The following is a 13,855-nucleotide window of genomic DNA, read 5'->3' as shown; positions in this document are numbered from 1 at the left end:
CTATATCACTTCTATTACCGACTGTATATTTTTTTCTGCTGGGGTTCCTCAGATCTCTTATGTAATGCAGACACTTAAAGACATGGAAATCAAAGTTCAAGGTGATGACGTCTTTTGTTCATCACTGCACAAAAGTCAGATCTTTAAAAACCTAGTGTGACGAGGAAAAGTGAAAAGTGAATGTGAAGTCACTCAGTCGTGTCCGACTCTTTGTGACCCCATGGACTGTAGCCTACCAGGCTCCTCCCTCCATGGGATTCTCCAGGCAAGAGTACTGGAGTGGGTTGCCATTTCCTTCTCTAGGGGATCTTCCCGACCCAGGGATCGAACCCAGGTCTCCTGCATTCCAGGCAGACGCTTTAACCTGTGAGCCACCAGGGAAGCCGAGGAAAGCTACCATTAAACCACGACTGTGATAATAAAACAGTGTCTTACAGATTTAGAAATAGTAACTGTATAATTTCTTTCACAATGGTGAGTGTAGAAAGATCATTTCAGGAGGAGGTTAAGGCAGTCCTATAGAAACCATTTTGACAAAGCAGCAGCAACACTGTTTTAAGAAAAGTTTCCTACTACTAATACAGTCAAAATGTGGATACCCAGAAAAGCAATAAATTGTCCAAGTGAAAGCATATATAGCAAAGATCAGTTTTTATTTTGGAAATGCTTACCTTCCTTGTGAACTAATCTACTGTGGGTTTATATTAATGTGTACACTGAAATAAAAACACTTACCTATTTTGTAGGAAATGACTTAAATATCTGGCTACAACTTGGGGCCAGATGATATCATCCCAACCAAAGAGTTGTATCATTGATGTAACTGGCTGAGGCTGAAGATCTGATGGGGCTGTGCTGGGCAAGTCCATTGCCAGCAAAGTAAAATCTAGATTTAGAAGGAGAGAAACTTACAGTGAGAATGTGAAAAAAAAACAAACCACTATCTCCCTTAAATTATGTTAATAGTGATTTTAAAAAAAATCAGCACTAAACAGTAAATGTCACATTTTAGAAATGTAGAACAGAAAGCTAAAACTGAACTAAATTCATATTGTCAAAGAAATTTCTGTGCTGATTATCTGCATCTCCAAGAAAGGGTCTGGATAAATCTGTCTCAGCATCATCACAATGCATCCATTATAGAAAGGCCCTTCAAATGGTAAATTAGAAAAAAAAAATTTTTGTTTATTGATTCACTGCAGTCACTTCTCTTGTGGAGCACAGGCTCTAGGGAGCAGGAGCTTCAGTAGCTGCAGTTCCCTGGCTCTGGAGTGCACGCTCAATAGTGGTAATGCACGGGCTTAGCTGCTTCAAGGCATGTAGGATCTTTACAGATCAGGGACCAAACCCATGTTTCCTGCCTTGGCAAAGGATTCTTTATCACTGAACCACCAGGAAAGCCCTCAGATGGCAAATTCTAAACGTGATGGCTCTGCTAAAGAGCCTCTCTCACTCAAATAATCCATTACCAAAAATATTTCTAGCATCCACTCTTTTCCAATCAAGTTAATTTACTCTTCCTACCACAGACACGACTGAGTGACTTCCACTTTCACTGGCCACAGATGAAGAGCTCTCACTCACCATGAACACTGGACATTTTCTTCTAGTAAACAGTGATTTCCTACAATCAATGATACTCCACTTCCCTAAGAACTCAAAAAGCCTAGGAACCAGAATTTCTTAGATCGCCGTGGTAAACAAATAGACTTTATTTTGTGATTTCCTGGGATTCCCCAATCTGACTTGTAGTACTTCAGTTTCTGTGCATGTGGACTCAGTTGTGTCCAACTCTTTGCAACCCCATGGACTGTAACCCACCAGGCTCCTCTGTCCACGGGATTCTCCAGGCAAGAGTACTGGAGTGGGTTGCCATTTCCTTGTCCAACATCAATTTATGTTGATCAATAAATCATTTATTAAGCACTGCCTCCTGTAATGCTCTCTCAAATGGTGGCTGTTTGTATCTTCCCACACTCTCATACACTGGACCCACAGAGGGTGAGCAACTTCTGGTCCACACTGCTGCTTCTAGACCATTCTCCCTTCCTCTTCTTGAAAACCTCTGGCTCTGAGTCTCAGGTCATTAAATTACACCAGCACTCTCTTCATTACACCTGTCTACTGTTCCCTCCTTTGCCACCTCTCATTCCTTGAAGACCGTAGCTCACGATCCTCCTTTCTAACTGCAGTCCTGTTATAGTTCTTGATGATTTTTTTTCCTCCCAGTCTCTTGGCCTTGCACTTCTCGCCTTCAGTGAGACTATCTTCCACTACTTTAGCCACTCACTCCCATGGTGATAACAGAGAACCTGACCCTGCCCGTAAGTACAATACTGAATACCACTGAAATCCCTACTTTGAAGACCCCCCTTTCTGACACCAAATCAGCTTTCCAACTCTCCTCCTAGGTTCCAAACCCCTCCAGCAATCCTCTGATTCCATCAGGACCTATGATTCATTCCTACAACCTTCCCTATGTTCCTCACTGACTCTGTGCCTTCCTTTCCCCTTTCAGGCAACTTGACTGAACGCTCCATCATTATACTCATTTTCATATACCATCAATTCCCTTGCCTCTTACTTGATTCACTGAACTTGCCTGGAAAAAAACACCACCTGTTTAATTACAGTTCTTCTTCTCCCTATAGGCACCTATGACCAGTATTAAGTGGCTGGTGAACAACCATGTGGCCTGATCGCACTTTAAATTTATGACTACAGGTGGTAAGCGGGTCCTTAGAGCTGGCCATCATTCCTACCATATTTCCCTAGTCCATTGGGTCTTTCATTCTCTTAGAGGATTACTGCATACCTTCTCCCCTCTCTCCACCAGTCAGCATCTCCTCCCCATCTTCATTTTCAGTTACTGACTTTTACCACTTCATGGAGAGATGAGAAGCATCAGAAGAGAACCACCACATCTACCCTGCTGCCTCCAAGTGGACCCATTTACTCTGCCTTCTCTTCTGCTACCACAGAGGATCTGAGGCCAAGTCCTCAATGAGATCCTACTTCTCCTGGGCGTTAAAACACAAATGACTCTCTTGCAGCATCAAGTTTTCTCTCACTCCTATACATTCCTGTCAGCATTATAAATATGCTGGAATTTCTCCCATGTTATTAAAAAAAACAAACAAAAATAAACCCTCCTTGACCCCACCTCCCTCTCCAGCTAACATCCCAGTTTTTTCTACTTCTTATAGTGTGTGTGTGTGTCAGTCACTCAGTCAAGTCTGACTTCTTGCAACCCCATGGACTGTAGCCTGTCCATGGAATTCTCCAGGCAACAATACTGGAGAGGGTTGCCATTTCCTCCTCCAGGGCATCTTTTGACCCAGAGATCAAACCTGGGTCTCCTGCACTGCAGGCAGATTCTTTACCATCTAAGCCACCAGGGAAGCCTCTTTTAGTGGTGATACTCAAAGAGATTTACTTAAGTTTGCAGCGAGAAGTGGTTCTTGCATTTTCTCTTGGATATCTTTAATGGGCCTTTGCCTCTACCCACTACAGCAAAAAACCAGTGACCTTTGTCCTACTACATCCAATGACCAATTCTCAGGCCGCATCCTAATTGACCCATTAAACACATTCAAAATGTTGATCACTATTCTTTCCTTAAAATGCTCTGTAATTTGGTTTCCATGGCACCACACTTAATAGGTTTTCACATCACCTCACTGGTATTCCTTTGCAGTCTCCTTTCTTGGTTCCTTCTAATCCTATAAATCTGAACATGGGAATATCCTGGGACCTGTCTTCAAACTTCTCTTTTTACTACTTAACTCGGTTAGTAGTCTTATAAGACAATTTGTACATAAATAGCTTCCAAATTTAAATCTCCAGCTTGGACCTCTTCCCTGAAACTCAGGTTTATTATCCAGGGGTCTACTCAACATCCCTACTCAGATTTTAAGGGATATATATATATGTATCTCCCAAGTCAAAATCCCAGTCTTCACTCATAAAAATTTCTTCCTGCCACAATCTTTCTCATCTCAAACGAGGGTTTCTCCCTTTGTCTATTTTGCTTACCATATCAAACCCACTTAGAAAATTCTGTCAGCTCTACTTTCAAACTGGAAATCTGACCACTTCTCACCACTTCCACCACTCCCACTGCGGCCCCAGCTGTCCATCTCTAAGCTGTTACAAGAGTTCTCTATGTGACCTCCCCACCTCTCGACAGTCTAATCTCCATCCAGCAGCCAGAGCAATCATATCACCTCTCTGCTCAAGACTTTCCAGTCTCAGGGTAAAAGTGAACATTTTTACAACTATGTGTAAGGCAGAAGAGAAAGCAGTTCTATATACCCTGTGGATTGCGTCTCTGACTACTCTTTCTCCATTTCTTATGCCACAAGAGCTTTGATGGCTTCCGTGTAGTTTCTCGAACACACCAGACATGCTCTTGCCTCTGGATTTTTGCATAGCTCATATCTGCATATCTCACCTTCTTCGGTCTTTGCTCAAATGATCCCTATACAAGTTTTCCGGGCAACTCTTATTTAAAATTATAACTTGCCTGTGATTTTTCCTTGTGCTTAATAGTTCAGTTGTGTCCTACTCTTGGTGACCCCATGGACTATAGCCTGCCAGGCTCCTCTGTTCATGGGGATTCTCCAGGCAAGAATACTGGAGTGGGTTGCCATGCCCTCCTCCAGGAGATCTTCTCAACCCAGGGATCGAACCAGGTTCCCTGTCCCTATCCTTTTCTATATTTTTCTTTTTCTCCATTTATCATCATCTGACATATTACGTATTTTACTTATCTATGTTCTCTTCCTTCCATAAGAACGTGGAGCTTATGCATGAAAAAAAGGAATTGTAGTTCTTTTTTTCCCATTGATAAATCCCCAATGGCAAAGTATTCATTAACTATTTTTTAACACAGGAAATTTTTGCCTCCTGTCTTTACTTCAAAACAAACCGCAAACCGACATATATTTGCTTTATATCTATATTACTATTTATTTTCAGGACCTAAGACAGTACTGACTAAAGTGTATCATTTTGGTCATTAAGTGAGAGTTGGGACGATGAATGGTAGAAAGATAAGTTATATTGACCAGTAACGACCACTTTGGTTAAACTGAAAGTATTTTCACAGACATTCCAGTGGTTGCAAAAGCACTGCCTGGCACAGCTCTCCAATCTACATGTCGCTGTAAAGTCTTAATTATGGAAGCACTACCAGAATTCAAAATCTTTTCAAATGTATATTATGAAGTCTTTTATGTAATGCTTTTAGCTCAGTTTTCCTTATTCACACTAGGGTAAAATAAACCTTGGTTTAGAGCTTAGGTTTTTAAAAGCATTTACATTTAAATACATTAAACATCTTCTTAAAAACTGCATTTAAATACATGTAGTCACCATATTGATCTCTATTCCAGTACTTCTTAACATATTGGATAAAATATCCCTTTGAAAAACATAAAGACTTCTTGTTAGGAAAGTGCATATGTGAATATATATATTTAAATTCTTGCCTATAATTTCATCTGATTCAGAGTCCATTAAAGTCTAAGGACATGTCTATAGGCTAATAATCAAATTAAGCAAAAATTACAACCTAAAATAGAATCTAACAGAAGTCTGAACAGTAACATTCATGTACTCCATGTCATTCTGATCTCATCAGCTTTATATTGAAGTGTAATTCATTCCATCTCTTTTTGCTGTTTATTCAATTTCATATTTTACTAGGTATCTGCACATACAATCTGAAAATAAACGACCTGAACTAGAAGTCAAATGCTGCTTTACTTTCCAAATAACGCATGAATAAGAAAAGCTCATGTATGTACAGTATTTTTAAGGTTAAAAATGATCTTTTTAGCAAATCATCACTTAATTTTTACTTTTACTAACAGGAAAATAATAAGCCAAAGAATCCTAATTTTAAAATACATAATTCTTTTCTTCCTGGTTGTCAAAATATTTATTGCACTGTAATAAAGTAAGAATTTGCTACTAAGCAAACAGAAGAAAAAACTGACAGAGTCTGCAAAATGAGAAACTAACTGGCAAATTAAGAACGCTGACCTGCGGCTGCATCCGCGAGTTGTGAGAGAGGCACTATCTGCGACATTCTCTGACTCTTCAAAAATGAAAAGAAATGCCTCCATAGTGCACTGGCAACTGCAGCAAGGTGGCGCTCTTTAGTCGATAATGAAGACTGCACAATGAGGTCCCCATTCTCCCTTTGAAGTTCCTGACACAATTGTTGATGCATACTCCTAAAAAAAATAAATAAAAATACAGCTAACACCCAACAAACAAATACAAAATTTTTATTTAAATACATTTTGGGGTTTTAACATTTACACCATGTGAAAACTGAAGGACAGTTCTATCTAATTAAAACCTTTATGCCAAGACATTATGCATTTCTGGTTATTTGATGGATGAACGATGGCATATTAAGTACCTTAATGTTAATGTTAATTACTAATGTCAAGCATTAATTATATGCTTTTTAATATGTCAGATCCAAATGAGAAACAGGCAGCTTCAAAATGAAGGTTTGCATTTTGCAACTTGCTATGACAAGTGATTTTACTTACAATCTAGACATAAAAACAAAATTTTAAGCCACTTCTTCTGTGAGCTCTAGGTTATGATGTACCAAGAGGAAAGTATTTATGGCTTATATGTGATATTTTAAATTAAAATACTTTCCTTGTTTAGAACTGTGCTAGATACAACATTATTAGTCGTTTGGTCCAAAAAGACCCATAATCATTTTCACATGGTAGAAAATAATAAAATCATTCTTCTCCATAAATCAGTAAAACATGAATTCAATGCTGCCTCAAGTTTTGATTTGTCATTTACTCACTTTTCCTATGGAAAATTGAGACACCTCTAAGACCTTAACAGAAACATAACAGAGGTGAATACCAAAAGATTTTTCTAGTGATCTGGAACAGAAGACATTAATGCAATATGCCCAACAATTAATAATATTATTTAAAACTAAACGAGCAACTGTGATGTTATTCCTGTTTCCATATATATAACTGTAATGTTATTTCTATTTCTGTATATATAACTGCCATCTCAACTGAGTAGACACAAATGCATAAACAGCACCCTTAGATTTGTTTGCAATTAAAGAGCAAACAGTGAAAATTAACCAGTGGAGCTAAGCCAGAATACTTCCTTTGACAGTAGCAGTATTCCATTAAGAAAAATGACTAGTACGTTAAAAAAAGAAGGAAAAACATTCCTGATGCTTTAAATGAAATGCTTCATCAAGAGGAAGTGGACACTCAAAATAACTATATAAAATATGGAACTAACTAATGCACAGATCTAAAGCAATTCCACAAAAAGATCAAAACTGGTGGCAAGACCACATCATCGTATTTTTCACATAAATACACAAAAGTAAAGATTTTAAGTATAAGTTATGTAACATTAGGACTATGTCTCTCTACACTGGAATTCTTGGATAACTATGAGACACAACTTAATGCTACTTGCAGTACAGGGGGCAGTTCAAAATACCTGGAGAAAGAGTATCGTAGTAAGCAAGTTTCATAAAAACTAACCAAATATCTGCCATGTCCTCTTCCTGTAAAACTTGCCTGAGATGCTTTCAACGTGAACTAGTGGCTAAAGATTATTTCAGGTCCTTTAGCTTTGAGTAAGATGAATATCAAACCACTAAAATCCATTTGGCAACTAACTCAATTGCCTATATCAACAAAGCAAAATTCATGGGTACATTTCAAGACACTGAAGTCCAAGTGAAATAATACCACCATTTGCAAAACCCATCTAAAGCTTTTTCAAGTATATTGGTCTCAAAGGATAATAAATAATTTACTATACTTGGGTAGGATGGATTTTACTATTTCTAAATAAAATAAGCCATTTTATTCACTCTTTAAAAGCGATTCTCCAGGAAGCGGTATCATTTCTGATCATCCTTTATGAAGCTGGAAATTCTTTAACTAAAAATCACAACAATTCTATGAGATGGGTGTCACTAATCCTCTTTATAGAGGATAAAGATGATAATGATATCCCCAAAGGTCACATGGCTAAGAAGAGCTGGCCCCATAATCTGAATCAAAATCTGACTCTGAAGCCCATACTTTCCCTTATACACTAAGACACACACCCTTTAACACTAAGACGTGCATGTGTGTGTGCCCACACACACACACAATTAAAACATTGATCAATTTTCTTCTCTCCCTACTTGGATTGAAGAAATTTTACTAAGTCTAAGAAAAGAAGCTGGACAAGCCACATGTAGCTTTGCTTTGTAAAGTGGTAGGGATGTAGGTTTTAAGTAGAAGACTGACTTTAAAATCATTTTGGAAATATACATGCATAACCAGCCCACTTATGTTCTAAAAGATCCAATATAGCAGAAAAAAAAAATCTGCTGAATGTCAAGCATTTAAATTGCATCTATTTAAATTGCAGCTTTCACAGAAACAATAGCAACATCTAGCATTTACTAGTACTTACCATGTGCCAAGAACCACACTAGAAGTTTGTAAGCACTGTTTCTTACCCTATGAGGTAGGTATAATTATGATTCAAATTTTATAATCAAGGAAATTGAGGCAACAGAAGTAGCTTGTGTTGGGTAAAACTACTGGTTATTAGCAAAGCCACTCAGAGCTGTGTGACCTTAAAAAAAATGAGTAACCATCCAAATTTCATTTTCTAAAGAGTTAAAATTAGGAAAAATCATTTATCATCCACCTACCAAGGTTATTGTGAAGATTACATGTGAAGAATAACATCCTCAAAAGTGTTCAGGAACCTATCAGTACACTGTAGTTGTTTAGTCGCTAAGTTGTGCCAGACTCCTTGCAACTCCATGGGTTGTAGCCCACCAGGCCCCTCTGTCTATGGGATCTCGAAGGCAAGAACACTGGAGTGGATTGCCATTCCTTTCTCTGGGGTATCTTCTTGACCTAGCAATGGAACATTCATCTCCAGGGTTGACAGGTAGATTCTTTACCATGGATCCACCTGAGAAGCCCATTGCTACACTATGGAAATGCCCAAACTTGTACATACCTAGTTATCCAGGTTTTCGTATGCTTCTGTTTTATTAATAGCTCTGGTATCCTGCTTCTTTGGGTTTACCTTCTTTAGTTCAAGCACTTTCCTGATCCTGTACATAACTGTTCTTGTTCTCCACTTTCCAAGATTTGTTTTCCTATTTTTATTTCCATGTTACTTTTTGTAGTGATTTTATATATCTCACCCTCCCACCTCCCCATCCTCACAAAGACATACAAATATACTGAGGAATCTATTAATATGACTGGTAAGAGCTAACAGAAAGCAAGGGGGTTAACAAAAATTAATAACTGAATTCCTTTTTTTAAGTTCTACTTCAAAGCCTGCCAACTTCAATCTACATCAGTGAAAAATATAATGGGAAGCTCTAAGTTAAAAAAAAGTTGTTCTAAACCACTATGAGTGATGATTCCAACTGTTTGATGAATGTAACTAAATAAACTGGATGGGAATCAGGATACTCTACCATTTTTAGTTTCAATTAAATTTACTAAAAAAAAAAAAAAAAAAAAAAACCTTAGGTACTTTGGATCTTCTTGTTATTCTTATTCACATCTATAAAATAGGGCTATAATCTGCTTTACCACCCAGAAAGAATGTAAGATAACCAAACTAGTGAAATTACCAGAAAGCAAACAAACAATCCCCCCAAAACAAGGTTTTAAAGCTGGAAGGTATCTTAAAAACCATTTAATCCAATCCTGCCTTCAAAAAAATAAAAACAAAATAAAACAAAAACAGATTCTAGGTATAAAGACAATACTGCAAAGTCTCACTAGAAGATAATGAGAACTTGCTGCTGCTGCTGCTAAGTCGCTTCAGTCGTGTCCGACTCTGTGCGATCCCACAGACCGCAGCCCACCAGGCACCCCCGTCCCTGGGATTCTCCAGGCAGGGAGATGCAACAGGTCAGAAACCAGGCTGGTGAGTAGTAGCCCAGGCATATCCTATAGGGACTCCCTGGAATGGGGCCTCCATGTATTTGTGTGTACATGGGCAAGGAGGTGAGTGGGTGGTAATGACTAAGTGAATATGTGAGGTCAAGGCAAGGAGTTTACTGGCTGTTTTAACTATCAAGCGATGATTAAAAAAAAAAAAAAAAGCCCAGTACTGGCAATGATACTTCTGGTCATATATAATGCACCATTGTATGCAGGACAAGAAGCAACGGTTAGAACCGGACATGGAACAAAGGACCGGTTCCAAATTGGGAAAGAAGTACATTAAGGCTGTATATTGTCACCTTGCTTATTTAACTTTTATGCAGACTACATCATGAGAAATGCCAGGCTAGATAACTCACAAGCTGGAATCAAGATTGCTGGGAGAAATACCAACAACCTCAGATATGTAAATGATACCACTGTAATAGCAGAAAGCAAAGAGGAACTAAACAGCCTCTAAATGAAGGTGAAAAAGGAGAGTGAAAAGCCGGCTTAAAATTAAACACTGAAAAAATGAAGACCATGGCAACCAGTCCCATCACTTTTTGGCAAGTAGATGGGGAAAAAGTGGAAACAATTACAGATTTTCTTTCCTTGGGCTCTAAAATCACTGTGGATGGTGACTGCACCATGAAATTAAAAGACACTTGTGACTTGGAAGAAAGCTATGACAAATCTAGACCATGTATTAAAAAGCAGAGATAATCACTTTGCTGACAAAGGTCTGTAGAGTCAAGGCTATGGTTTTTCCAATGCCATGTACAGATGGGAGAGTTGGACCATAAAGAAAGCTGAAGGCTAAAGAATTGATGCTTTTGAACTGATGTGATGAAGACTTTTGAGAGTCCCTTGGACTGCCAGGAGATCAAACCAGTCAATCCTAAAGGAAATCAACCCTGAATATTCACTGGAAGGACCGATGTTGAAACTCCAGTACTTCCGGCACCTGATGCAAATAGCTGACTCACTGGAAAAGACCCTGACGCTGGTAAAGATTGAGGGCAGGAGAAGGAGGTGACTGAGGATGAGGTGGCTGGATGCATCACTGACTCAATGGACGTGAGTTTAAGCGAATGCCAGGAAATAGTGAAGGACAGGGAACCTGGCGTACGGGGGGGGTCATACGGCTGCAGAGAGCTGGACACGAGTAAGAGACTGAACAACAACAAGATAGGGATAAAAAGCCTCCTCGAAGTGTAAGGAAAAATTATCCAAATGAACACTTGTGTAGGAGACAGAAGACCAGTCTGTGACCTTGGAAAACTAAGACTTAGTTTTTCATCTGTTAAACGGGAATACTGCCATACTATCCTCTACAGAGCTATTAAAGTGTCAAATTACACAACTTAGGTAAAAACAATTTATAGGCTATAAGGTAAGGTAATATTTATTTTAGTTTTATTGTTATTCATTCCAATTTCTAACAATCATGTTCACACATTCAGTAGAGCATTATCTAGAAAGACATGGGCTCTAGAGACAGACACACCAGAGAACAAAGTCTACTCTCTCAATTACTAGTGGCATGGCCATTTCCTCAACTGTTACAAGAACTCCCAATAAAACATATTCCACAAATGGAATAATGGAATATTATTGGCCAGAGAATCAAAGACTGTTTAGTGAGAATATATGTGCTACCCTATTCTGCTTTTGACCTTTATTAACTAGTTTAATTCTGTAGGCATTATTTTTCCCATTTTGTAGACAAGGAATCTAAGAACAGAAAGAATAAATAATTTGATTGGGTTACACTGTTGGTAAGCAGCAGAGACAGAATTTGAATCCAGGCAGTCAAGCTATCATGCAACTATGCTACAGCTACCCCAAATACCATTTTACTACCCAAATAAGTAATACATGTCTTAAATGCCATTATTTCTGTATTCATTCATTCATATGCTAAGTTCCTAAAAGGGGTAGTTACAAAGCAGTATAACATCCAATCCTGATGGCACAAAAGACACACACATTTTCAAAGTTTAATAGTTCTGGTAAGTAGAGAATGCTATAGGGATTCCAAATTTCAATGTCGTGTGACTACTTAAAATTTTCCTGTGGAAAAAATTTCCTTGTCCCTATCCCCAAAATAGGGTATAGCACGAAAATACATCAATAAAAAGTGATTATTTTTATGTTATCCTTATAATTTTATTAGTCTTCTATATGTAGGTGACTATGGGTCTCAAGTGATTTAAAAGTTTTGAGGATATTTCATTGCATTTTATGGTACACTAAGACAGGGATCTACTTTGGTAGTTCTCAATCTTGACTACAATTAAAATCATCTGTTGAGCTTTCTAGAAATATGGAAGTTCTGACTTCACTAAAGATCCTACTTCACCTACAACTCTAGGGTCAAAGCTTATTATTTTAAAAACAGTTCTCACTCAGTGGGTCTGGGGAAGGGCGCGAGCGTCTACCTGTCTAGCAGGCAGATTTTGCATGCCCATGGCCACACTTTAAGCAGTTACCTTCCTGGCTCTTCTTGTCTATAAAATGGTGACAATAATAGTATCTATGGGATTAAATTAGTTCACTAAAGTCAAACACATAGAATAGGGTTGCCACACACATTCTCATTTAACATTCTGATTTTCTGGCTAATAACAGATATTCCATTTATTGAAAATGTCTTACTTGATTCTTGCAAGAGATGAAGAAATGATCACACAACAAGTAGTCCATGAATCACACTGAGTATTCAATTGTAATTCTGTACGAGAGAAGGTTGATAATCATTCCTGTACTCTACAGGCATAAGGGTAAAACAAAATTTAGGTTTTACACAATGAGGTACCATCTTATGCCCGTCAGAATGGCTGCTATCCAAAAGTCTACAAGCAATAAATGCTGGAGAGGGTGTGGAGAAAAGGGAACCCTCTTACATTGTTGGTGGGAATGCAAACTAGTATAGCCACTATGGAGAACAGTGTGGAGATGTGGAAATAGAACTGCCATACGACCTAGCAATCACTACTGCTGGGCATACAAAGCAAGGAAACCAGAATTGAAAGAGACACGTGTACCCCAATGTTCATCACAGCAGTGTTTATAATAGCCAGGACATGGAAGCAACCTAGATCTCCACTGGCAGATGAATGGAATAGAAAGCTTTGATACAGATCCACAATGGAATATTACTCAGCTATTAAAAAGAATGCATTTGAATCAGTTCTAATGAGGTGGATGAAACTCGAGCCTATTATACAGAGTGAAGCAAGTCAGAAAGAAAAACACCAGTACAATATATTGACACATATATATGGAATTTAGAAAGATGGTAATGATGACCCTATATGCAAGACAGCAAAAAAGACACAGATGTAAAGAACCAACTTTTGGACTCTGTGGGAGAAGGCGATGGTGGGATGATTTGAGAGAATAGCATTGAAACATGTATATTATCACATGTGAAATAGATCGCCAGTCCAGGGTCGATGCATGAGACAGGGTGCTCAGGGCCGGAGCACTGGGATGACCCTGAGGGATGGGATGGGGAAGGAAGTGGGTTCAGGATGGGGAACACATGTACACCCATGGCTGATTCATGTCAATGTATAGCAAAAAACACTACAGTACTGTAAAGTAATTAGTCTCAAATTAAATACATTAATTTAAAAAAATATATAGGTTTTACAGTAATTCAGAAACTAAAGATCATTGACAGCAGCAGAATAAAACAGGCATGGAAATGATTCTCAGAGGACAGGTTAAGGAAGAGAAAAGTGAAAATGAGCAACTAAAAACACAAAGGCATATAAATTCCATACATTTACTCTCTGTAATTCAATGCATATTACACGAGTTCTAGGCAGGAGGGATACAAAGTCATCACAACAAAGTCTCTGCCC

The 13,855-nt window shown here is 38.3% G+C and overlaps 1 protein-coding gene across 1 annotated transcript in view; it reads right to left on the bottom strand.

Moving 5' to 3' along the window:
* MMS22L (MMS22 like, DNA repair protein) overlaps positions 1–13,855 on the bottom strand; it is a 126,071-nt gene that overhangs the window by 36,807 nt on the left and 75,409 nt on the right. The window contains exons 15-16 of the mRNA XM_040239144.1: positions 6,049–6,242; positions 736–886 (exon numbers count right to left, since the gene is read on the bottom strand). Coding sequence (XP_040095078.1) covers positions 736–886; positions 6,049–6,242 — 345 coding nt within the window. The remainder of the gene's footprint in view (positions 1–735; positions 887–6,048; positions 6,243–13,855) is intronic.

The sequence above is a fragment of the Oryx dammah genome, unplaced genomic scaffold (assembly GCF_014754425.2).
Source record: "Oryx dammah isolate SB20612 unplaced genomic scaffold, SCBI_Odam_1.1 HiC_scaffold_4, whole genome shotgun sequence".
NCBI lineage: Eukaryota > Metazoa > Chordata > Mammalia > Artiodactyla > Bovidae > Oryx > Oryx dammah.
This window is presented reverse-complemented; position numbering and strand designations above follow the sequence as displayed.